Below are 26,448 nucleotides of genomic sequence, written 5' to 3'. Positions count from 1 at the left end.
ATATATATATAGTATATACTGAACTAAGATACTGTATAAATTGTAAATCAGCAGCAGTATTTCAGAAAGAGCTGTGTAGTATAAGAAAGCTGTAACTCTCAGTCACATATACAGAGAGTGAATTATTACAGTAAGTATATATACATTGTATAAAAGTAACACTTTTTGATAACACTCAGTCTCTGATATTATGAAAATAGAGTCTCTTCATGAGATCTGTTTTTATCAGAAGTCAGAGAATCTTATATTTCTCAAAGTTATCTTTATATATCTTATCTGTGAAATTAATGAGAAAAATTATTAATTTTAGTATTCTATTCTTAATGTTATTTAAGTAGTAGCAGAGTTCACTCTGACTACACTTTTTAAGTGTATATTTTCTAAATATTCACATTTATACAGATATATACTGATTATTTATTAAATAATATTAAAATAATAACTTATCACAGCTATGTTACTCTCACTATAAGAAATATATAATTAGTGATAAATATTATAAAGACTCTGAAAAGTAAGTATTTTAAAAATACTGCAGCTCTGTGATCTTGATTTTTTTTATTTTTATTTTTTATTTTTTTCTTTTTCTTTTAATTTTTTTTCTTTCTCTTTTTTTTTCATTCTGATTTTTTCTTGTTTTTATTTTATTTTTTGTTTTTTGTTTTTTTTTTTTTATATTTTATATTTTTCATAATTAAAATTATATGAATTATAATCTATATTTAGAAAAGTAATAATATTTAGACTGACTGTGTGACTGTGTCTGAGATCAGAATCAGAATTTTTAATAGTTTTATTATCAATTCAACAGATCTTATTACATAGTTCTAACATTAGATAGTAGTCTTATACTGTCTCAGTGAGACATATTGTCTACTCTTATCACATTTTTCAAATAAGATTATGATTTTCACTTCTCAATTTAAATTATTTTTATTGCTTTAAATGACTTTAAATCTTATTTGAGTGTTATCAAAAAGTGTTACTTTTTAAAAAATTAAAAATAGTCTAAAAAAAACCTTAAAATGTCTAAAAATAGTAACTTTATACTAAGAATGAGACTAAATGAGATCAAATGAGATCACTTTCTTATTTTTTTTAAGTCATGATTTCATTTTAAGATCTGATATATGATTACTTTGCATGTTTATTTAATAATTAGTCTCAGTAGAATTCATGCTAAGAAATGTATGAGATCAGATTAAATGAGATTAAACATGAAATTTATAATCTCAGCAGTCAGTCTAATAATATTTGATAATACTCTCTATTAAATTTTCAACAAATGAGTACTATATTATAATATTATATAAGTAAGATGTAATTTCATAGTCTTATTTAATATTATTCTCAATAATGAGATCAGAATGAAAATATAACTAAGAATTTAAATATATTCTTTATTCAGAACTAGATTTTTATTTAAAAAGTAAATCTGAAATCTTCAATATTTAAAATAATGTGATTTGAAATTAATGTAATAAATATAAATTATAATCAGAAGTAATGCTTTTAAGTAATATAATAACTATAAAGTTTAATTCTGGTTTCAGATACAGTTACACAGTCAGTCTAATCTTATATATCTCTAAGTTTTAATAAGATTAAATATATAACTCTTAGTAAGATAATCTGTAAAATAATATGAATTCAGAATCTTATAATTAAGCTTGACTTTATTATTATATCTCTGATATAGATTCTTACTAATAATAAAAGTATTATAGATTTTATAAAAATAACAGTTATTACAGTCTAAAGTAAGTATATTAATATATATTTTCATTTTTCATATTAACAGTTGAATCAGAGAGTCATTAATTTAAAATATATTCTTATTACTTAGATAATAATAAATAAACTTATTAAATCTTTAAACACTGTAATATTTCTATAATTCATGATTTTACTAGATCTTACAGATGAAAAAGTTAGAAATACTTAATTTTACATTTGTATTTGATTTTGACAGACTATCTTGATAAATTGAGTGTTTTTGTATGTGATTCTTGTTATCTCAAGAAGAGATGTTGACTGTTACAGCTGTTGCAGTTAGCAATCTCATCAGGTCATGTGACCCATCACTATATTATGTGTTAAAGGTCCCGGGAGTTGATCATCTTGAAGAATAATGTTGTTGTGTTGTAATCTAACTACGCGAGTTACACTAAATGAATAGATTGAGATGGCATGTGACTAGAGTAGATGTAGTAATCACCAACACTCTCTCTTGCTACACTGTGGTCTATAATAAGCCGTCACCCGGGGCCTCTCTTATCCTCAAATCTTTCAAAAATGCAATAATAATTAATTACATGAACTGGACTCTGATTTCCTTATTAGAAAAGGCATCTGTACAGCAATAACTGTAAAAATCAAGAAATACATGCAAAATCCATTGATTCATTATATCATCATTATCATTCAATCATTCCTTCTTCTCAATTTTCTGAATGCCAACCCTCTTGACAAATTCTTCAAATGCAGGCTTTGTCAGTGACTTGATGAGCTCATTAGCTATGTTCACTGTAGAATCAACATGTTTCATCATGATTTTCTCTTTTTCAATCAAATCATGAAGAATATAATATCTAATCTCAATGTGATATGATCTTTGCATTAAGAATTCCCTCTTTGCTAGATTGATTGCTTTCTTATTGTCAACTCATAGATGTGAGTATATTTTCGCTTTTCCATCATTTATCAACTCAGTGTCATATAACAGATTGCATTGTCTGTTATACTCAATCAATAACTTGTACCCTCTTCTAGTGAGAGTGTCATTTCTGTCAAAAAGTGTTTTTCCACCCTCTGCCAGATCGATGAAGAATCTCATTGCTGGCTTGACAGCTTGTGTCATAGATGTGAAGGTTGAACATGTCATTTTTGCCTGGACACGGACTTTGCAGAATGATAAAGCTCATTGATCAATAATTCTCATCTCTAGATATGAGTCTGCTGTCATTTTTGCAATATCCGCGGGATTTAGATGTTCTAGCTTTTGATGCCATTGCATCATTGTAAGTTCGGATCAAGTCTCTGTATATAATCAGCCTTTTTATCTCATAGATATCATTCTCATTTAATCTTGCTGTAAATGAGAACATATAATCAGGAGACATAATCAACATAGTATAATTATTCTCATATGTCAACTGCTTATAGGTATAACTCTGATGTACAAGCTTATTCATACTCATGAGATTCACTTCTAACTTCAGAACATAGCAGACATTTTTTAACAGCATATTCATCTCTTTCACTGAAATCTTCATATCTTCTATAGCTGTAGCAGAGATTACTGTTCTATCTGTCATTTTTAATATTACTTTCACCTTCTGAGATTTTGCCATGACAAGATCTCTGTGGGGTGTGATGTGAGCATCTAATTCAGAGTCTAGAATTCAGATATCTTTTCCTATCTGATCACTCACATAGGTCTTTTCCTTGATGCAAAATACTTGCTTCATGATATTGTGAACAGGAGCAGCATCTGTATTCTTCACATTCTTGTCTTTATTCTTGTTTCTATTTGTATTGAAGTTCAAAGAATATTTCTCAGAATATTTCTTTCAACAGTCAGTCTGAATATAATCAATCTTTTGACAATGATAGCAGGTCTTTACATCATTACCTCTATATTCAGATTTGAATTCAGTGTCCTTGTCTTTCTTATCCTTGTCTTGAGCATTATTCGCGGGATTTTTTATGAATTCAGTACTACTATTTTCCACAGTAGAAAGATGTAGAAGTATGTTATAATATAATCTTATAAAGTCTTCTTCTAAAGATCTTGAATTATTCTTATCAATCTGGTTCATTCTATTCTTTATGAAGAATGCTCAATCTCTATTAACTTCTATCAGTAATCTATTGAAAAACACAACATCTTTAATCTTATATCTCAGATAGATATAATCAGTTCTGATGATAATTAATTATTTAATAAAAGCTCTGTCAGATTCTTTACTTTTAAAGATTATTTTAATAAGCTCTTTAAATAAATGAGTTCTGTATATAGCAGATCTCTCAGAAAAGTTATTCTCTATAATAATTTATAGAGTATAAGCTGATAATTTGAACTTCTTGAGTATAGTGAAATGAGTCTTGATCTGCAGAACAATTATAGATCACATGTAATTATATAATCAAAGATTGTGTTCTTTTCAGAAATATTGTATATTCATAGTAACATTCTTATCAAGATTATTATCTTCAAGAATATCATTGATTTCAGACTACTCTGCAGTTAAAAGAATTTCCTCTCTTCACATTGAGTAGTTAATGAATTCAGTGAGAACTATTAATCTTTTGATGAGTCTTACTTAGCTTCTTAATTCTTTGAGAACTTTTATTATAACAGATATCTTCTCTTTTTATTAAAGATATTCTGTCAGATTCACTCTTATCTTATTACTTATAAGAATCTCACCTCTACTGATCTTCATTCACTCAACCTTATACTGAAGTCTTGTAATTTCTAGTCTTATGTAAGTCTTCTTACTCACTGAGCTATTGTCATTTCAGTTACTTAAGCTCTCTGCATTGCCTGACATCTCACTGATGTCTTTAATCAGGTCTTTGTATTCATTGTTGAACTTATTAGATTATTCTTTCACAATTGTATCATTCAGCTCAAATGCCTCAGAAGCTGTCTTTCAATTCATTATTAGTATTAACAGTGATCTGTGATCTTGCATTTACTGCTCTGATATTTTCTTGTTTCTCTGTCTTGAAGACATGTATTCTTTCATTAAGTCAGATATTTTCTCAAATCTCAGATTAATCATGAGTTTAATCACTCAATAAATCATCTAGACACACTTGTAACAATGCATGAAGATGTCAATTGCATGTTATTTTACAGCTTTTCATTGTGTAGAGAGCTTCATAACCTCTTGAAGAATAATGTTATTATGTTGTAATCTAACTACGCGAGTTACACTAAATGAATAGGTTGAGGTGGCACGTGACTAGAGTAGGTGTAGTAATTATCAACAGATCAGCTCTGTTGACTCTTACAGCTGTTGCAGTTAGCAATCTCACTAGATCACGTGACTCATCACTATATTATGTTTCTGTAGATAGATTTATTAATACAACCTTCAACTATTCTACAGATTATAGCCCGAATGACATATTTTTTTTAGAACATTATATCAACATTTTTAACACAGATAGTTTATCTTTTTTGAAAAGACTCTTACTCTTTATTAGAGATATTTCATTTTCTCTGAATCTGCCAGTCAGCAGATTCATATCTTTATATTTTTAAGAAAGCATATTCTTCATTGTGAAGAATATCACTTTTTTATTTTTTTTTACACATCTAGAAGAAGTAGAGTTATCTTGATATGAGTAATACACCTGTTACTTCAGAGTTCAGCTCAAGGTTCAGAATCACACACTTCACTAGATAACTTATTGATAGAATAATCACTCATTATGAGAAGGCTTCTTACTTCCAAGATGAGACTGAGATCAGTTTTCATCAGAGTATGAAATTTAATGATGATGAGATAACAGAGAAACTTCAGAACAAAGAAAAGCAGAGTTAATATTCATCTGCAGAATCTGTTCATTTCAATTCTTCAAATTCTTCATCATCTCTCATCTCTGAAATGCTAACTTTTAACAGTGATCTGAATTAATCTATCTATTACATTGCAGGCAATCTTATGAATCTTATACAGATAATGCTATAGAATCAAATGACTGCAGCTGAAACTACTTAACATCTCACTACATCTGTCTCTGTACAAAGAGATATTACAAGAGATGAATTGCAGAAATATCAGAAGAAAGTTAAATATGCACTAGATATTAAATCAGTGATCATATTTGATAGCTCTAATTATAAAGCCTGGCATGTTGATATGTTAGCTGATGTGAAAGTTATTGATGAAACTGACATTCTATTGAGAACTTAACAAGAATTCTCTTTTACATGTCATATCAACTCTGAGAAGTGAAGAATTCATTTCAAGTCTCTATATAGACATATGCTATTGAGTCTTGTTGAAAACATTGAAACTACTATTAAAATCTTGAAAGCTGACAATGCTGTGACTCTGTGAAACAAGATCAATGTTGAATATATAATATCACTGACAGAAGAATGAGTTAATATCTTCAAGAAATTGACAAAATTATAAGTCAAGAAGAATGATTATCTTACTTTTCAGAGATGTTTTCACTATCTTATTGTCTGTCATAAAGAGCTCTGTCAGAGCACTGAGAATGTATATCATAATCTTTTCCTCAATAATCTACAAGATTATCAAAGATCATTTGTCAAGACATGTTTGAATGAGTTTTTCTCCACTAATCAGAAACTCATTATCAACATTGATATTAATGATTTGATGAAGTAACTGATCAATTGTACATTCAAGAAAATCATCACTAAGCAGAAAAAGCAGCCTCAGGCCGATTCTGTGACTGTGAAAAAGAATAAGAATAAAGATGAGAATAAAAGCACATCTGTATAGAAGTGCACTCACTGCAGAAGACATGAATATACTGTTGACAGATATTTCATCTTACACTCTGATAAAAAGAAAAAGAAGGATGAAAAGAAGAATGATAAGAAGAAAGAGAAGAAGAATGACTTGATAAGTTCTCAATCAGCAGTAAATGCTGCAATTACAAAGATTGAGTTCTATTTCTCTTTCACAGTCACCAGAAAATCATCCTCTAGATCTTGATATTTGAACACATGTACAAGCCTGAATATGACAGATAAGCTTCATTCTTTTTCAAATATCAAATCTTTTAATAATAATATCTCTGTCAATTCTGCAACTGAGAGAACTGAGTTTGTCAAGAAGATTAAAACTGTCATCTTAAAGATTGAGAGTGATAATGTTAACTTATAGAATGTTCATTATATTTCTAATATTACAGTTAACCTGCTCTCATTTACAAAGCTTGAAGATCAGGGATTTCAATTTACATTATCTTTCACTATTTCCTCATTTTTCATTTGCAGAGCCTTGAACAGTGTTATTTTTCATATAGTTTAAACTGCTCAGAATAACATATATAAGATCAATGAATAAGAGTTCAATGAGAATTTCAATCATTCAAACAAGACAGTCAAGTATATTGCAATGTCTCATAAGTATAATTTTAATTGAAAAGTTGATCTTTCTGTGACTGCTACTACTACTATTAATAATATTGATTCTGCAGACATGAAAACACAGATATCAAAGATATCAAAGACTCTTTTGAATTGATACTGTAATCTCAGTCACATTCACACTGATGCTATAATTGCTATGATCAAGAATTCTCATACTGAAGTCACAATTAAAGATTCTAAGACTAAGTTCTTTTGCAAGAAATGTGTCAAGACAGGTATGACACAAGATTATTCAAAAACATCAATGCCTAGATCTATTCAACTCATTGAGAAGATTCATATTAATCTTGTAGATGACAGATATACATTGAAAGATCTCTCTAATTATTTCTTAAAGTCTCATCAGAGAATCAGATACTGAATACTTATCATCTGTAACACAACTCACTATCATTGAGTATATTTTTTAAAGTTCAAGAATGAGGCTGTTCAATACTTTGAGTTATGACTTAGATTCATGAGTAATCTCAGATATACAGTTCCTGCTTTTCTACAGACTGATATTGATAATGTTTTTCAATTCACACATATGCACACAGTTATGAATTCATATGATATAAAATGAGAATCAACAGCATCACATTCATCACATCAGAATGATATTTCTGAACACAGAATCTGCACTATCATGAAACAGATTAGAGCTGCTCTTTTGAAAGAAAATCTCTCTAAGAAGTTCTGAGCAGATGTTCTAGAGACAGTGATTATAATAATCAATAATACTCTCATATCTACAGTTCTTTATAACTTGAAATTTTGACTCTCTACTGCAGAGACTTCTGTGATTCCAAGTTCATATAAGATTTCTTGATATGCACTTATGAATATCTCACTGAATATGAGGCATTTTTACTGATTAAGTGCAGAGGTTTTTATTCACTTGTATGAATCTCAGCAGCCCGCGGATAAGCTTTCTTCACATGTCAATTTCTATCATATCATTGAATTCAGTGACACATCAATATATCATCTATAATATTTCAAATCTGATAAGATTATTGTCAGTAGTAATGTGAGGTTTCTGATCACTGAAAAACTGATCATTATATCTATGAAACTCATTAATCATGTTGTTAAATCAGTTGTCACATCTGTGACACTCATTAATAATGCTAATAAACTGAAATCTGATATTCATCTGATTAATGATGAAGACACTTCCGATATTAATGATCCGAATTTCACATGATTGCAGCTCATGAAATCACTGACTACTTACACTTCAAGCCTTATTACAGGCAATCTCCCGAAGTTCTACAAGAATGCCACATCTCAGTCAGAGAGAATAGAAGATTATTGAAAGAAGTTCATACAACACAAGATTACTGATCTGAAGAGACATAATATATGAAGTTTAATTTCTAGATCTGATGTTTCAAGAAGTGAACTGATTGCTTCAGACTGTTGAGTGTTTCTTGAGAAAGATAGATCTGTGAATCTGAATACTGATTCTGATGATATTCTTAGAAAATCACATTAAGTGATTTGTAATAACTGACTTAAGAAGAATTTTAGAGAAGAGATTTATACTTCTATCATCACTGATACTATTAATTATATTCTTTTTATAATAGCAGTACTACATGATTGAACACTCTGTTAAGTGAATATAGTGATAATATATCTGTATAAGCATCTTACTAAGAAGGTCTATATGAGACAATTTATCAGATTTAAGACAGATTCACTGAAAACACTTATCTATATAATTGAGAATAGTCTATATAATCTGAATTCTGTAATGAAAATCTGATATGATTACTTAACAGCTCTGTTAAGTAATCTTGAATTTACAGTCAGTATTTATAATCTGATACTCTGATATCATACATTCAGATGTCATCTTTATATAATAATCTATATTAATAATCTCAATATCATATCTGAAGCTTCTGAGAATGTTAATTAACTAGTGAGTATACTTAGTGAGAAATTGAAAGTCAAGAATCTACATCAGTTAACTAAGTATTTAAGTATGAAGATCAATTATTCAGATAAGAGAATTAATTTAATATATTCTCAATATATTAAATATCTTGTTAAAGATTTCTATCTTAATAATACAGCTATTATCAGAATATTAATGAAGAATAAATTCTGTATTGATAATTTCTCTATATCTGAGAAAGAGACTGATTTCATAATTCAGTGATATTAATATAATGTGAGTTGTTTGTAATATCTTGCAGTTAAAATATATTCTGATATTACTCATACTGTCTCACTACTTACTTAATAGAACATTAATTCAACATCTCAATATTGAAAGACTCTATTATATATTATACATTATTTGAAAGAGATCATGAATCTGAGTATTTTCTACAGATATGACTTGTATGAGAGATTCATTTCTACTAATCTTTTCATTATCTCTGATTTCTCTGATGATTTCTATCTACTCTTCAGCTACTCAGATTCTGATTGAACTGACTTCTTGAATGATAATAGAAAATTAATATCTAGCTATGTTTTTAAGCTCACAGACAGTCTGATTTCATGACATTTAGTAAAGCAATCTTGTATATCTCTGAGTTTCAATGAGACTGAATATATGACTCTTAGTAAGATAATCTGTGAAGTAATATAAATTCAGAATCTTATAATTGAGCTTGACTTTATCACTACATCTCTGATATGAATTCTCATCAATAATAAGAATATCATAGATCTCATAAAGATGACAGTTATTACAGTCTGAAACAAGCACATTGACACACATTTTCATTTTTCATATTAACAGTTGAATCAGAGAGTTATTGATTTAGAATATATTCTCACTGCTCAGATAACAGTGAATGAACTCACTAAATCTCTAAATACTGTGACATTTATGTGATTCATGATTTTGCTAGATCTTACAGGTGTAAAAGTTGGGAATGTTTAATTTTACATTTGTATTTGGTTTTGACAGACTATCTTGATGATTTGGGTGTTTTTGTATGTGATTCTTGTTATCTCAAGAGAGGGTGTTAGCCCTTACAGCTGTTGCGGTTAGCAATCCCACTAGATCATGTGACCCACCACTATATTATGTTCCTGTAGATAGATCTATCAATACAACCTTCAACTATTCTACAAGCCCTTCTATCAGCAGTGCTGGTGGTGACTGAGCTCTCTTGCCCCAGTAGTCTACAGATTATGAGACTGTTAAGTGTGAGCCCCGCTGTGGTCAACATGCATGGGTTCAATCCCAGAATGAACTTAAGAAAATCCCAAAACAAATACCCCGGACATTTAACAGTGCCAAGAGACATCCTAGGAGTGTGGCCCTAGAAGTGAGCCCTTGAGCCCTAGGAGTGAGTCCAAAAAGAAAGACCGCTGAGAGGAGTCACTAAGAGGAGCCACTGAGAGGAGCCACTGAGAGGAGCCACTGTACTCTGTGGTTAGCTGGTCTGAGGGGGGGTGTTGGGGGTCCCGGGGTTGATCGGCCCTTCTACCAGCAGCGCTGGTGGTGACTGAGCTCTCTTGCCCCAGTAGCCTACATTATGTTCTTGTAGATAGATCTATCAATACAACCTTCAACTATCCTACAGTTTTTGATTTAGACGGAGGGGACAGTAACACAGGGATGACTCAGCGCCAAGAAATCAAGGCTCGAATAGCCAAAAGCAAAAATTATTCGAGCTTGAAATCAGACCGTCCCATCCACACCGTACGAACAGTCCGTTTCCCACATCAACACAAGCAGTGTTTGCAATTAGCCTATACTGAACGTCGCCATGTTCGCCGTTCCCGGATGGTCTGTTTCAAATGCGGAATTGAAGCTACAAACGGAGTATAAAGCTAAAACAGAACATCCGCCTCCTCAACCACAGGACTCTACGGAACCGAATGCCGAATCCAAGAAGCGGAAAAGAAAACAGGGAAAGGATCTCAATGACCAAAAGGTCACCAAGGGCAATGTGGATGAGATGTGGAGGAGGGTTATCGAAGGGGAAGCACCCAGTTCGGGCAAAAAGAGTGGCGCCCAGATAAAGGGAATGAAGAAGCGGAGGAAGTTAGAGAAAGCTGCTGAGAATGGAGCCGTTCAGGGATTGAAGGATACGGGCGCTGAAGGGACCAAATCGAAAGACGCCTCTATCTCCCCACCTGCAACTCCAGCAGATTCTATTGGTTCATTTAAGAAAAGCAAGAAACACAGGAAGCGCAAAGGAGAAAATAATGCTGAACAAACGAACGTGGCGGCTACAAATACACCAGGAGCAGTCGACTCCGTACCCCCTGCTCCTCCACCATCAACATCCCTCACACCGCTCCAGCAATCCATGCGCCAAAAGCTTCTCTCAGCCCGATTCCGTCACCTCAACCAGACCCTGTACACCACACCGTCCAGCCAAGCCATGGAACTTTTCACCTCCAACCCGGAGCTCTTCTTAGAATACCATGCAGGCTTTACCCGACAGGTACAGGAGTCCTGGCCGTCGAATCCCGTCGATGGCTACATCAGTGCCGTGAAGACTCGCGGCGCCCTGCGCCCACCCAATCAGAGGGGTGGTCAGAACAGAAAGCCAGATAAAAACGAGCGGAGAGCCGCTGCTCTTGGGCCCTTACCACGAAGGCCCAATGGGCTCTGCACGATAGCAGACATGGGCTGTGGCGATGCTAAACTTGCCCGGGTTCTGACACCGTCAGCCAAGGCTTTGAAACTCAAGTTGCTTAGCTTTGATTTGCATGTGGCTTATCCGCTGATTATGAAGGCAGATATTTCTGCGTTGCCGATTGCGGATGGGACGGTCGATGTGGCTATTTTCTGTCTTAGTTTGATGGGGACGAATTGGGTGTCCTTTATTGAGGAGGCGTGGAGAGTACTAAGGGGTGATGGGAAAGGAGAGTGCTGGGTGAGTGAGGTTAAGAGTCGGTTTGGGACAGTTGCTCGGAGGAACAAGATCGGGCAGAGGGGAGGTGGAGCTGGGGCGGGGAGGAAAGAGAGGAAGAAAAAGAGTGGTAAAGGGAAAGATAACGAAGACGAGGAGGCGATTGATGATGAGGAGATATTCCTAGAGGATCAGGTTAATACTGCTGCAGATGAGACGGATATTTCTGCATTTGTGGAAGTACTGAGGACTCGTGGTTTTGTGCTTAAGCAGAAGTCGGTGGATATGTCGAACAAAATGTTTGTCAAGATGGAGTTTGTCAAGCATGGGCATCCGACTAAGGGCAAATGGGCTGTTAATGTGAACGACACCAGGTTTGGGAAGAAGAAATTCATTGAAAATGATGACGGTAACGGGATGGCGCCTGAAGAAGAGAGTAAGGTGCTTAAACCGTGTGTATATAAGACCAGATAGATTTTCGAAGTATCCATCATTCATTATATTTTATGTCATGTTTTACTATGCATATTGTTATTTCTAGTTCAGACATCTTGGCTAGGAACCATGGAGGTGGGTTTATTGTTTGAAATTTCTTGAGTCCGCAGGGTCTCGTTTTATTCGCTAAATATCATGGAGCCTTCATACTAATTCCCTCCCAAAGTTGACACAACCCGTCCCATTTCTTCTTCCCCGTAAATCCGGAATCCCATATCCTTAGTCACACTGGCCAACTGCACGTTCTTAGCATCCAGCTTCTCCTCCATCACCTGTTTCAATGTCTTTAAAACAAGAGTCTCCGCTTCTACTAGGGTAAGCGAACGGTGGTATTCAGTTTGCAGCTCCGCTTGTGCGCCTTCACTTCCAGAGCCGATGGCCTTGGCATCGTATCGGTAGAAAGTCCCCGAAGGTTCAGCATGGTATCTACATCCAAAAATGGGATGTTAGTGTATCTGCCGCCAAATATCGCTTCGTAGAAGAAAATGACGTTAACTCCCGTACAATTGCGGTCCATCCTCGTCATAACCCGCAATCAGCAGCGCAACACCAAACGGCCTGCTCATCACGCTCTCCTCGCCATCAGCACCCTCACCAAATCTGAGCGCCAAGTCGCATATGGCCTGCGTGCAGCTCTCAACCCTCAGCGGCTCTGAATAGTTAAAGGCGTGGTTTTGGCTCTCGACACGGGCGTGCTCGACCATCGACCGCGCATCAGCCTGCAAACCGGACATTGCACATCCAATGTGTCGATCTATCTCGACGATCTTCTCTACGGATGATGTTTCGAGAAGGGTTGATGTTACCCGCTTTTCAACGCCTAGAACGACTCCTTCTGAGGTTGCGACCTGTGCATTTCCCGTTGAGAGTTTAGGGGGACTATGTTAGACATGGGGGTACAGCTGGTGAATGTGAATGAGATCCAAAAAATCGAAACGTACACCGATTGCTGTTGATCCCAGTTTTATAGCTTCGAGAGAGTATTCGACTTGGAAGAGACGGCCTTCCGGGGAGAAAGTACTGTAGTCAAACGAAGATGAGTAAGGATCGAGACTTTTCCAGCAGCGATTTTCAGAGGAATCACTCAGGCAGTCTTACTTGATACCACGGTCTGCAGATAACTGTTAGTCAAGAGAATAGTGGTGGTAGTACATGCACTGGGGCTTCTAAGAGCTTACCATATTCAGACCGCGCAATAAACATGATGAACGAGTATTATTCAAACGGGAGAGAATACAGGAAAAATAAATGAGAAAATAAAGGGGAACGCGGGTATAATGTTGTATATCAGTAAGAGAGCGTCTGTATAGCTGTAGGTGGGACTGCTGTTCTCTGTCTATTTGGTCTGGTCTGGTGTAGTGCATGGGTGTTGGATGAGAGCTCCGGATATGGCTTAGCTAATGCCTAGTTACGCAAACTGGAAGTGCCTGGAGATACCCGCGCTAGCCCCAAAAGGGATATAACACAACTTCCCGGATATCTACGCAGCGTATACACTGTCACTAAGAAGAAGTCAATAAGGCGGCGCGCTTCATTTGCCTTTATTCATCGGCAGAATTGGTGGCTCCGATGACGGGCGACAATTATGGCTTCCTCTTCTCCCTCCACCGTAAAGCCTTCTACGTCTTTCCATGAACGATCGGCTAGCCATTCAAATGGGCCTCGAGCACGCGTTTCCTCTGCTCGCGTTAATGGGAAATCTACGCGCTATGGGCAACCTATGCCCGCGGACGGGAGATTGCCTGCATCACGAGAAGGTACCCCTGGGACGGGAACCAGTCGAACGAGCAGAGACTATAACTCGAGTGAAGTGCGCGCGGAGAGAACACAGGTCACAACCAGGGAACGGGTCCAGGTCAGGTCGAAGAAACAGCCTACAAGCTCGGCACCAGCGTCAAAGGGCGAATGGGAGAAACCAAGAACGAAGAAACCCAGTCAAAATGAGGTTCCTAATCCGGCTGTTAGATCAAAGACGAAGGAGAAGGAGGTAGAAAAGGAGCAACCAGAGGGTCAGTCAATATTTGTGTGAGTTAGATATGCTAGCAATTAGGCTGATGGCAGTTTTTAATACAGCACTATGGGAGCCGCAAGCGAATTTGATTCCCCATTCGACCGCCCCCCTTGCGTGCCGTGTGTCTGTACCCCCTCTATCGTCACTGGCTCCGCAATCATTACGCCCACCACCGCTCCGGGAACTAAAAATGGAGGCGCAGGAAGCTGCAATTCTCGAGGACCTCCTATTTGTTTTCATGGGCTACGAAGGCCAATATATCCACTTTGTCAACTCCTATAACCCATCTGAAGAGACTGATCGGTTAATTGGCCCATCTTTTCAAATCGAACCAGGTCTTGAACCTAGCTTGAAGGATCTTACTCTTTCCATGCTGAAAATGGCTACCCACTATAGCGCCATGGAGGCCTTTGTAGAAGTTCAGAGCAGAGCGGAATTTGGTGCTGTCAACCATGCCCTTTGTGCTGCAATACGCAAACTGCTAAAGGACTATCTTATTCTAGTCGCCCAGCTAGAAAACCAACTTCTCAATAATCGTAATTTTACACTACATGTTCTCCACCTCCATATCATGCCTACCAGTCAGAGTATGGCTCAGCTATATGCACTCGGGCAAGAGCTATTGAAGAAAAACTCACTTCTGGTTCAAGAATCGGACGAGTCGGTCGATGATTTTGATGATGTGGAAAATCTCCTTGAACAATTGAGAGAAGGCGGGGAACTAGCTCCTGGGGGAATGTCAAGCAAAAGGCTCTGCAAGGGCGGGAACGTCTTAGGGGTATTAACTCAAAGGCTTGCAACTTTCTCTGGCGACCCAACCACCGGAACATTGCTTCAGACTCTGTTGCGGGAGGCTAGCCGTCCATATATGACCATGCTGAACGAATGGCTGCACCAGGGAGCCATTAACGATCCCCACGCGGAGTTCCTCATCAAAGAGCAGAAAGGGATCAAGCGCGACAAACTCGAGGAGGATTATACTGACGAATACTGGGAGAAACGGTATACCATCCGTGACAGCGAAGTCCCCCCACAACTGGACACCGTCAGAGATAAGGTTCTGCTGGCTGGCAAGTATCTCAATGTTGTTCGTGAGTGCGGCGGGGTTGATATCAGTAAAGAGATTCGGGATGTACCTCCGACCTTTGACGATCCACGATTTCTTGATAACGTAAATTCGGCATACGCATACGCAAACGCTTCCTTACTCAACCTCCTTTTAACGAAGAATTCTTTGACGACCCGATTCCGATCTTTGAAACATTACTTTTTCCTTGACCGTTCTGATTTCTTCTCTTACTTCTTAGAGTTGGGTGCATCAGAGCTCCGGAAACCGGCGAAGAATGTCAATGAAGGGAAATTACAGTCCCTGCTTGATCTCGTTCTTCGACAACCCGGCACTATTGCGGCTCAAGATCCCTTCAAAGAAGATGTGAAGGTTCGCATGAATTATATAGGATTAACCAAATGGCTCATGCGCGTGGTAAGTGTGTCCGGTATTGATCAGGATAATCCAGATGGTGGACTTGAAAGATATCAAACTCCTGCCCCACAAGCTACGGAAGAGGAAAAGGATATTATTGGTTTCGATGCCTTAGAACTCGACTACATGGTGCCATTCCCACTTTCACTCGTTATTAGTCGTAAAACAGTCCTCCGTTATCAACTTATTTTCAGGTACATCCTATCCCTTCGACATTTAGAAACATTACTCGGAGCCGCCTGGCAAGACCACATGAAAGTACAGAGCTGGCGCCATAGATCATCTGACCGGAAACTTGAGCTGTGGAAGCGAAGGGCCTGGACATTACGGGCTAGAATGCTCATATTTGTGCAACAGCTGCTTTACTTCTGCACTGCCGAAGTGATCGAGCCCAATTGGCAGAATCTCATGGACCGAGTGAATGGCGACGATGCTGACGGAACCGAAGTTATGGTCAATGGGACAAAACAAGTCAATCGGACAGTCGATGAGCTGATGCAAGACCACGTTGATTTCCTGGACACCTGTCTGAAAGAGTGCATGTTAACTCAGGGAAAACTGCTCAAGGTAAATATTTTACTATACCCCTCTCCTTCCTTTACATTGATTATGAGACGACTTAAACAGAAGATCTGTCTAGATCCATTCCAAACTCATGATCTGCTGTACTATGTTCGCTTCCTGGACAGCGTCGTCGCTCTCACGCAGTCTTGTCTCCGCGGATCCTGACCTGTCGGGCCCTAACTCCAAACAAAGCGTCGCTAGCTCCGATGCCACTAAGACGTATGACCCCACGCGCCTAGGTAAGCTTGAGGATACTTTGAAAAGATATGAAGACCATTTCAATCGACATCTCAGGATTTTAATGGACAGGTAGGTTATAAGCTACCTCCTTTCGAATTGCCTGCTGGCCCCTGATGGAAGCTGAAAATTAACTTTCGTACACGTGTATTTAGTTTGAATTATTTCGCCGCTACTGAGAGTGTGGTTTTGCTTAAACTTGCTCATTCGTTGAGTACGATTTGCAAGGAAGATTGAGTCCTCAGAACAGCTGGGAATATATTTTGCCACTATTCTTCATTAGTGGTCTCGTCTCGTAATCGGGCCATATTGCGATATGTGGATAATATTCGCGCAGTTTCGAAACCGATCAAGGACGGGGGTGCGCGTCTTATCTATATAGAACACTCTTTGTAGCTTGTTACCCTGACTTTCTGGAACCTAACTGGCGGCAAATCGACATGCCCGTGGTTAGCTCTCATACATGGAACGACCGCCGCCTACAATAGTCTAAGGCCCCGCTATGGAATGGTACTCTCCGTTTCAATCTGGTACGTAATTTTTGTGGCATGAACGATTGAAATCTGAGATGTTAGGAGGATGAGGTAAATTTGCATGACATGAAATTCCTGCTCAAAGCGATAATCCCAGATTTTCATGGGCCACTCGGTATCCCCACTCGGTATCCGACACTAGTCACCGGGGTAGAAGGAATTTATGGGGAGGAATATCGAAAGAAATATCGATATGGGGCTCCAGTTGGACGAGTTGACCATCACTGGTGAGGGCCGGAGTGAAATGAGTTGACATCTAAAGCTGTCTCATATCGATATTAAGGCTGGAGGGACCAGGAAACTTTTCCCTCAAACCCGGGCTATTTTTAGGTAATATTCACATCTAAATTACACTACCGCACAATCTCGCGTTTTTGTTAAGCTGCATTCTAAGCTTGTATTCATAAAATAACTATCCCAATGGGAATTTACCATGACATGCCGTCATATATATGTACAGTACATAAATAATGTGCCGCTATTCTTCAATCAAATCAGAAGAAAAGAGACAAAATAGCCATAGCGTTTACGTCTAATCATCAGTTCTTCAATGCTCCGAAACGAAGACACCAGCCATTCCCATACCCTAGAGAAGTAGAATAAATGGTTAGCCAACTTTCGTTCCATTTCATGATAGTTCGACGGTGGGATCTTCCATCTAGACGTAGGGGCCATGAATACTTACAGTTCCAACACACATAGACGTCACTACGACGCGCTTATTTTGTCTCCGAAGCTCTGAGAGGGCTGTCACTACTTGGCGAGCGCCAGTACAGCCAAGGGGATGGCCGATGGCACTGATGATTTGTGACAATGGATGTTAGCCAGACTCTTAACTTAGTGTTCACAGAAGGAAGATTATACGCACATTGCACCACCGCGAGGGTTTACTTTTGCAACGTCGAGACCGAGCTTCCTGACGCAGTAGACTCCCTGTTTTGTCACAGTAGTTAGCATTAAATAATGGAATACGAAACCACTGTGGAGTTTCCATTGTTGTGATAAACGCATACGGATATGTTAACATACCATTGAAGCGAACGCCTCATTGATCTCGAAGATATCCACATCCTCCTTCTGTAGGTTGAGCTTCTTCATCATTTTCGGTATGGCAAGTGTCGGGCCAATGCCCATAATCCGTGGCTCCAGACCGGCCACAGTTGCGCCGCAGAATTTAGCAAGAATAGGTTGACCCAGCTCCTGTGCACGGGATCGCTTCATCAACAGCACGGCGGCAGCGCCGTCGGTGACTTGCGATGCATTGCCGCCAGTTGTGCGACCGGGCTGCCACTGTGGGAACGCTGGGCGGACCTTGGCCAAGCTCTCGGCAGTGGTTCCGTACCGGACACCATCATCTCTATCCGCGACAACTTCCTTAACCTCCCCAGTTTTGGGATCCTTCACTTTGACTTTGATGGGCGTGATTTCGTCGACCACCCACCCGCTCTTCTGCGCCAATTCAGCTCGCTGATACGACCGCGCGGCGAATTCATCATGCATCTCTCGGGAGATGTTGAATTGGCCTGCGACGTTCTCAGAAGTCTGGCCCATTGGCATCTGGTTTTGAGACGCAATGGGGTGGTTGAGCACGTCTTTTGAGACGACGGCGGGGCCATTGTCTGGGATCGTGCTCATGCTCTCTGCGCCGACACCGATGCCGATATCGATAGCACCGGCTTGGATTTGGTTGGCAATCTGCTGGATGGCGAGCAGCCCAGATGAGCAGAAGCGGTTGGCGACTGACACAGAGGTAGTTACGGGATACCCAGCGACCAGGACCGCGGAGCGGGAAGCGTATGCGGCAGACGGAGCAGAAACATTTCCGACGCAGACATCTTCAACGAGAGCTGGGTCGATGTTGGATTTCTCACGGACGGCCTGGAAAGAGAGAGGGTAAGCTGTTTTGCTCTGCTTTTTTTTTTTTTTTTTATCATTTCGCTTCTTGTCAGATTGAGAGTTGAGAGGTTCAGCTTACAGTAAGCAAGGCGATCAGAAGGTCATCAAGGTGTGTGTCCTTGAGAGCTCCTCGGCGAGCTTTGGTGAGAGGGGTCCGGGTAGCGAAAGTGATAACCTATGCATTTCATGTTCTGTCAGCATCTCTGACGATTGGGACCAAAAAATGTCAGTTAACAGAGATATGGCCTTACAATGTCATCAGGATTCTTTGCCAGAAGCGCCTGTCTTGCTGGCGAATCTCCAGCCTGGAGATGGCCCTGAATCGAGGATAGTCTTTGCTGTGGGGATGCCATTGTGGAGGATGTAGTTGTATGAACTTCGCTCAGGTATGCGGAACAAAACACGCAAGAGTCAATGATAAATATACAAAAGGAAGCGGAAGAGAAAGCAGATATTTAAATAAGCCGGAGAAAATCACAAGCTTATTTATTGTCCGCAACCTTTTCTCCTCCATCCCCACCGATGCATGGAAATGGCTGCCGCCACCTCCAGAATCGCTGGTTTGTCCCTCGGCAGTTCCTGGCTTTTCCACCAACGTTTCGTCTCACGCCCGAACAGCCGATAACTTAAATAGCTATAGAAAGCTTACTGTTGAGCTCCTCAGAAGCCGACGATTAATCAGCCGCCCCGGGTTTTCGACATGCATCACCCTGGCGGACTATTGTTCCCGCCATTAGCAATTGAAGGTTACACACCAAATGAACTTGGGTTGCGTTCTGAACTCTCATGTGTGGCACGGCCGCCATTGCACGAGAGCAGTTATCAGTAGTTAGCGGATGTGTGCTGCTAGATCAGCAAATGGCCGATGTCTGGCTACCGGGGCTGAAACATCCATGAAGATTGTTCTAAATTTATATATAGTTATAATCCTTCGACTGTCTCAAAGATCCATCAACCTTCTTGTGAAGAGACTGTTTCTCCTCTGTATAGAATCTCTTCTCAGCTTTCTCACTGGAGTAAATACCCGAAGGTATTTAATCAATTTTCGTCAAAGGGGATGCGCCAGAGAATTTCAGACGAGCATGATACACCTCCCAAGCAGCTTTAGCCTCACGTTCAAGCCCGAGCTCTGCGGCTGCATTGAATAAATCCGTTGTCTCAATACCCAAGTGTTAGCAGTAGGGCGATCAACAATAGATGACAATGGATGCCATTACCTCTCACCCCCTCGCCTCGCTCTTTGCCATCACTGCAGTTGTTAGCTATCTAAACGCCAAGTTCGCGATAGGCTCTGATCTCAGAGACATACGGCACGCGCGAGACTTTGCGCGCCGGAAGCAGCGGAGAGTTGCTTGTGCTAAAAGAACACACTCTCTGTATGAGATCCTCGAGCAATCAGGGGCCGGGGATGGAGACGACGCGATTTGGTTCGAGAGCAAAACGAAGTCCTACGGCCAGTTGAAAAAGGGCATGTTGGTCTTCTCAAATATCTCGTATCAGTTCTCTTTTTGCTATCCCACTTCTAGACTTGTTGAAACTGCGCCGAGTTTGTTTTGTATTTCTTGTGTGTCGTCGGAACGAAAGAAAGAAAGAAAGAATGATACAAGCCAGATGGGACGACATGAGTACAGATTAAGCGCACTGCGATCTAACATCTGCTATTTTTTCAGAGGTCGACCAACTCGCGGGGTTGCTGCATGCTCGCAGCATCAAGACTGGGGATGTCGTGGCGGTGTTCATGACGAACTCTCCCGAAATGGTCGTGACGATTCTCGCTCTCTCGAAGCTAGGTGCGGTGGCAAGCCTGATCAATACGAATCTTCGGAGTGAGTATTCGGCGTGCAGTATATTGACATATATATTTATTTTTTTATTCAATACATTTTGAATGCTAATGGAATATGTCGTGTCCTAATAGACGACACCTTAATCTATGCTCTGGACAGATCCAAACCGATATACATACTGTCTACTCCTGATTTGGCTCAGCATGTCAAGGCGTGTAATTCGGAACGACCTGTTGTGGATTACCTCAACCCCTTTAACTACAGATGTCAGAAACCCTTCAAGATACTACCCGCTCCGGACATACTCCCCACTCCCCACTCCCCTTGTTCCACGGCACCGCCTTCTTAGCAGGCTTATGCTACAACCTGGGGTCTGCGGGGACCCTCTGCCTAGCTCGAAAGTTCTCCGCCTCGAGTTTTTGGAAAGACGCAACCGAATGCAGGGCAAATCGCATTCTCTACGTAGGCGAACTATGCCGTTATCTCCTCGCAACGCCAACTTCTTCGTACGATCGATCTCACTCCGTTACACACGCTTTCGGCAACGGCCTCCGGGCTGATGTTTGGGAGAAATTCAGGGAACACTTCGGGATCGAAGAGATACGCGAAATCTACCGTGCTACCGAAGGTATAGCTAAGTTTGATAATCACGGTCGCTCCGCGGCCGGTGCAGGAAAAATTGGATTTGCAGGACCTATCAAACGATACTTGGAGGATGTGACGTTTGTGGTCAAGTATGACCCGGAGACGCAGATGCCTGTTCGAGATCCGAAGACAGGCTTTTGTATTAAGGCGGACCTAGGTGAGGAAGGGGAGGTTATTGGGCGCGTTTTGAATTTGAAGCTACTGTCGAATTATTTGAACGATGATGCGGCGACTGAAAAGAAGCTCTTAAGGGATGTATTCCGAAAAGGGGATTTGTATCAACGAATGGGTGATTTGGTTATTCATGAAGAATCTTGGTGGGTGAGATTTCAGGAGAGGGTTGGTGATACCTTTCGTTGGAAAGGGGAGAATGTGAGTGCCGGGGAGGTAACGGGGCATATCTGCCTGCTTCCTAACGTGATGGATGCTGCTGTGTTTGGAGTTAAGCTTGATGGGTACGAACATGGGTGGTTTTTTTTTTTTTTTTTTTTTTTTTTTTTTTTTTTTTTTTTTTTTTTTTTTTTTTTTTTTTTCGTGACTGTCCGCAGATTTGATTCAACGTGCTGATTTTCGAGGTATGTAGTTACTATGGCACAGCTGGCGGAGCGATCATTGTCTTACACTCACGCACGGAAGCGTCCGAAGATGAATTTATCAACTCTCTCGGCTCTGCTCTGGCTAAGAGAGGAGTCCCATCCTGCGCTCTACCGCGTCTTGTACGTATGACCAATAGGTAAGTCTTTCGTTACTACCATACAGATAGAGCAGAAGGGCTGAAATTCGTTAACACAACAAACTCAAACAGCATCGCAGCGGGGGACACATTCAAGCAGGCCAAAACCATTATGGAAAGGCTAAGCTGGAATCCGAATTCCGTTCCACCTCCGGAAGTAAAGTCGGGTGGTGAAGAGGAGTATCTAGAAGAGCAACTCCAGCATGATACGCTGTATTGGTTTAATCCTGCGAAAGGGTATCGGCGGATGGATGCACGGGCTTGGAGTGGTATTGAGAGGGGCACAGTGAAATTGTGAGAACGTGGAACTAGAACAGGAGTGTCTGGAAGCGTTGGCCATATTAATTTGCTTGATCTCAAGGTTGGTTACAACAGGCACAAGTATACGATATATATTGTCTAGGTAGATAGAAATTAAAGGAGTACTTTCCGTTGCATGACTCCTGAATCCAAGGCTGAAAAGGAATCACTATTTAGCGACCCGAAGGAATGAAGAAGATGCTCATGAGGATGCTTATGATATTTACAGACATGCGAAAAGAGAAGGTAACAGAATTGGGGCGTTTCACCGTTGCGCCAATTAGTGAACATAAAACAAGCAAACATGACTATATAGAGCATGATCATTCCTCCGACTCGGCCCGCTTTATCTTCTTCGACTTCTTATGTTTCTTTTCAGCCGATTTCTCTGCGTCTCCTTCTTTCCCTTCCGCATCGTGCCGTTTCCGCTTCTTTTTCTTTTTCTCAACCGCATCCACTTCTTTGGGTGGAACAAAATCTTTCTCCAGCTCCTTTTTCTTCTCCTCTCTCTTCTCCCTTTGCCGCTCCACCATCTCCTCCTTTTTAGACCGCTCTCGCGCCTGCTTACTTAGGAAGTATTCGCCACTTTCAATCTGCAGATCAACCTTGCTCTTCTCCTGAGGTGGCGGGAATGGCGTGTACACCTTCTTGCTCTTATCAGTGACCTTGAACGGCTTCCTTCGCTTGCTTAAAGTGCGTTTCTTGAAGTGGGGCAAAAATCGATCCCAGCTTTCATTTGCAAGTTTAGGGTCTTTCGCGAGCTCCTTTTTGATCATCATTTCCTTGATATGGTATATAGGATGAATGTTGTTCATGCAGTCCTCCACCACCCTTCTGATTTCTTTCAGTCCTTTATATGGGCCCATGACGGACACTGTGTTTCCTTGGACGAGGATATAGGTGTTTGAGAGAAGTTCGAGAGCTTTTAGGGTGGAACCCGAAGGTCCAAGGATACGTTGGCGCCGCTTCACGAATCGTTCTTTGTTCCGTACTAGATTTCGGATTTTAATGATATCGCATGCTACATCATCTTCGAGGATTTGTAAAGCCTAAACGTTTCGTTAACCAAAAATTCGTTAGCTATCAGTTAGCTATCAGAAGAATGGCGAATACAAGCTCTTCTTCTGAGTAAAAAAAAGTACGGGCATACCTGTGGTGCTGGTACGCTTCGTGCGAGAAGCTTAATCAAATCGCGGGCATTCAAAATCGCGGCTGGATCAAAGGTTTTCCGTGTGGTCTTCACGGTCATGCTTCCTTCAACCAAATCCAGCGTGCAGGCTATACCGTGCTTTTCCAGTGCTCTTGTTATCATAGGCCAGGTTTCTTTTAAATATGCTTCTCTGTATTTTGGGAATAAGCTGACGAAGGACGACTCCTCCGTGAATGTGCCGCCAGCATTGTGTTCTGGTTTGAATTCCTCGATCTAAAAATAAGACATATCAAGCCACATTAGCCAAAGAAACTCGTCATGAGCCAAACAGCAGGAGAATGGCTGACCTTCCATTTGTCAATATCATCCGTATCCCAGGGTTTATCTTTCTTATATGTGGAGGGCATTTTGGCAGTGCCCTATCTTAGAAATGGCGGCAGCTGTTCTGAAGTTGTTGAGGTGCGCGTGAAGGCAAACTATCCAGGTGACATTGTCGCAGCAAAGCTGGTGGAGGTTTTTTTCCTCTGGTTTTGGCTGTGGCTGCAGGTGGAGCCGAGGCTAAGCCGAAATAGTGAAACAATTGCCGATTCTGGGGTTTAGTTCCTAGTCTGGGCGCTTACAGAGCGCCCAAGCGCCCGCTAAGTTTTCTTCCTCACGTCGATGTAAAAGCAATAAGGGGATGGAGGAGGAGGAAGAATCTCAGCAACAAGCTCGAATGCTCAATCCTGGGCCTGTGAGGGGATATGCCACCTGTAACAAACATGTACATAGCATATGCAAAAATACAAGTATAATTTGGTTATCTATGTGCGGCTTATTGTTACAACTGCCCATTAACTCAAGATATTGGCGAAGCGTCTCTGGGGGTAGTTGCTAGGAACTGGAAGCCAGAGAAAACAGGAGAGGTGTGTAGTGATGTTCTCTCATATGTGGGCAAGTGGAACCTGTGAGATCGAAGCTGGTTGGAAGCGTTCCGCGATGCCCGTTGCAAGGGATGGAGAGACAAAACAAAGCCATCTCTCCCCATTTCCCGTCTTTCCCTGATCCTTGGTTCACTAGGTCGAACTATTGAAACAGATGTGATGTTGCTTTCAGTCCAGAACGGCCCACCAGTTAAACTTGTTTCTGACAGAATATTTCACTTCAAGGTGAAGCTTGTGGAGACTTTAAAGAAAGATATCCTACAGCTGTGAACCCAAACTCGTGAACAAAGATTAAAATCATAATGACTAGTGGCCCTCACTGCCTTGAATGTTTGCCTCAGAACTTTTTTTATCCCGCCCGCAGTAATCTGTACTGACATCGAAATAGTACAGGTAAGTTTGCTTCCCGTGTTCCGATCGGTAATTATTGAAGATCTTCCTAAGAGCGCTCGGCCAGTTGCGAAACTGGGGCTTGCTTGATACAGAGTACGGAGTACGGAGTAGACGGCAGAGAAACGGGCTTGGGCCGATCTCAACAACTTCCAAACAACTGAATATTGCAAAGGTTCACCGCTGCTCCTTCTCTCTGTCTTCACTGTTGAGTATCGTTAGCATATGTTCTCGAATGTTTGCTCTGGTACGAAGCACAAGGATCTTGTTTTGGGTCTTATTTTGGTCCAACCAACCAGGCTTCGCGGGAACCAACGGGAATGGGAACCGAGAGAACATTTTACTGTGGGAAGACAGGGCTGTGTCCGGCTGCTCCTAACAAGGAGATAGAGTGCAATTTCATTGGATTCGGTTGAAGGGCATGGTTCATGGGCCCCAGCTATAACCCGCACTGATATACAGTACAGTGCGCAGTACGGAGTAAATTTGACCAAACGGCCCTCATATAATTGCTGGCGGTGGGGGGGGGGGGGGGGGGAAGATCGCTTAATTCCACTCCCCATGGTAAGAGGAGTGGCTGCTGCCTGTGAGCGCCCATGTGTCCTTGCGTCCCCCGCTGACCCAGTTGTCTGATGGCCGTCCAGCTGAAATAACAACTTGTGAGAGTTGTAGTTGTGTCACCACTCCAAAGGGGCACGCAACTGCCACGGCCCCTGGAGCCCCCAGTACAACTTCCAACCACCTATTCCTCCACTCCCTCCGCCACTTCTAACTTCACCTCCATCAGTTCGCCTTCAAGACCGCCCAACCTTTGGGGTCTGTGTTGACTATGCCCTCTGTCATGGAGAAGTGGCCTTTTATTGACATCTGCAGATTTCAATCGGTTCCTCCCGAACACCTTCGTGGTGTAGTTTATTTCGGTCCACTAACTCGTGGCATCGCCATGAGTGAGCTCGTCAGTCAGCTGTGTCTATCTGGTCTGAGGCCATTACAAGCCTGTGAATTTCCTCCTCGATGCTTCAAACTATGGGTCTGGGGTATGGTACCTTGTAACTGACGATGACAGGCCCTGCAGCTGACCAATTTCTCCCACTTCCTGGACTTACCAACCCTTGACTTCTCTGTCATATTCGTCTTCCCCATCTGCCTATGGTGCAAATAGATGGCGCGTGTATTCGTCTTTCGTGGTTGAGGTTGGTGTGTCGTACAGTTAATTGAATAAGGCACACAGAACAAATGCCTTCGGACACCATTCAGGCGACAGCTTTCCTGCCGAATTCCGGAAATTCTTCTCTTCTGGTAAAACAGTTGTCCCGAAGTCTCCATTACATGATATA

The 26,448-nt window shown here is 40.5% G+C and overlaps 6 protein-coding genes across 6 annotated transcripts; 3 read left to right on the top strand and 3 right to left on the bottom strand.

The window, feature by feature from the left end:
* Positions 1–10,486: 10,486 nt before the first annotated feature.
* On the top strand, positions 10,487–12,630 carry BDCG_06405 (rRNA processing protein Rrp8). Its single transcript, XM_045422141.1, has one exon. It carries the CDS (start codon positions 10,870–10,872, stop codon positions 12,436–12,438), a length of 1,569 nt encoding a protein of 522 aa, XP_045277850.1. The 5' UTR covers positions 10,487–10,869; the 3' UTR covers positions 12,439–12,630.
* Positions 11,724–13,976, bottom strand: BDCG_06404 (proteasome subunit alpha type-5). The gene is made up of 5 exons (XM_045422140.1): positions 13,638–13,976; positions 13,558–13,570; positions 13,401–13,479; positions 12,964–13,307; positions 11,724–12,885 (listed from the first exon to the last, which is right to left on the bottom strand). Exons 1-5 carry the CDS (start codon positions 13,660–13,662, stop codon positions 12,609–12,611), a joined length of 738 nt encoding a protein of 245 aa, XP_045277849.1. The 5' UTR covers positions 13,663–13,976; the 3' UTR covers positions 11,724–12,608.
* Positions 13,923–18,070, top strand: BDCG_06403 (spindle pole body component). Its single transcript, XM_045422139.1, has 4 exons — positions 13,923–14,468; positions 14,533–16,520; positions 16,594–16,826; positions 16,910–18,070. Exons 1-4 carry the CDS (start codon positions 14,045–14,047, stop codon positions 16,989–16,991), a joined length of 2,727 nt encoding a protein of 908 aa, XP_045277848.1. The 5' UTR covers positions 13,923–14,044; the 3' UTR covers positions 16,992–18,070.
* BDCG_06402 (acetyl-CoA acyltransferase) lies at positions 17,421–20,126 on the bottom strand. Its single transcript, XM_045422138.1, has 6 exons — positions 19,435–20,126; positions 19,263–19,358; positions 18,317–19,165; positions 18,156–18,220; positions 17,973–18,084; positions 17,421–17,873 (listed from the first exon to the last, which is right to left on the bottom strand). The coding sequence occupies exons 1-6, from the start codon at positions 19,534–19,536 to the stop codon at positions 17,835–17,837; spliced, it is 1,263 nt and encodes a 420-aa protein (XP_045277847.1). The 5' UTR covers positions 19,537–20,126; the 3' UTR covers positions 17,421–17,834.
* Positions 20,127–20,386: 260 nt separating this feature from the next.
* Positions 20,387–22,646, top strand: BDCG_06401 (acyl-CoA synthetase; the record flags this gene model as incomplete). The annotated part of the gene is made up of 6 exons (XM_045422137.1): positions 20,387–20,729; positions 20,854–21,009; positions 21,102–21,175; positions 21,235–22,070; positions 22,199–22,348; positions 22,421–22,646. 6 exons carry the CDS (start codon positions 20,387–20,389, stop codon positions 22,644–22,646), a joined length of 1,785 nt encoding a protein of 594 aa, XP_045277846.1.
* On the bottom strand, positions 22,159–26,230 carry BDCG_06400 (ribosomal RNA assembly protein). Its single transcript, XM_045422136.1, has 5 exons — positions 26,158–26,230; positions 25,408–26,036; positions 24,146–25,316; positions 23,799–24,071; positions 22,159–23,697 (listed from the first exon to the last, which is right to left on the bottom strand). Exons 3-5 carry the CDS (start codon positions 24,203–24,205, stop codon positions 22,972–22,974), a joined length of 1,059 nt encoding a protein of 352 aa, XP_045277845.1. The 5' UTR covers positions 24,206–25,316; positions 25,408–26,036; positions 26,158–26,230; the 3' UTR covers positions 22,159–22,971.
* Positions 26,231–26,448: the final 218 nt, after the last annotated feature.

This window comes from Blastomyces dermatitidis, assembly GCF_000003525.1.
Source record: "Blastomyces dermatitidis ER-3 genomic scaffold supercont1.6, whole genome shotgun sequence".
Taxonomy (NCBI): domain Eukaryota; kingdom Fungi; phylum Ascomycota; class Eurotiomycetes; order Onygenales; family Ajellomycetaceae; genus Blastomyces; species Blastomyces dermatitidis.
Note: the sequence above shows the minus strand (reverse complement) of the source record. Positions and strands in the feature narration are given on the sequence as shown.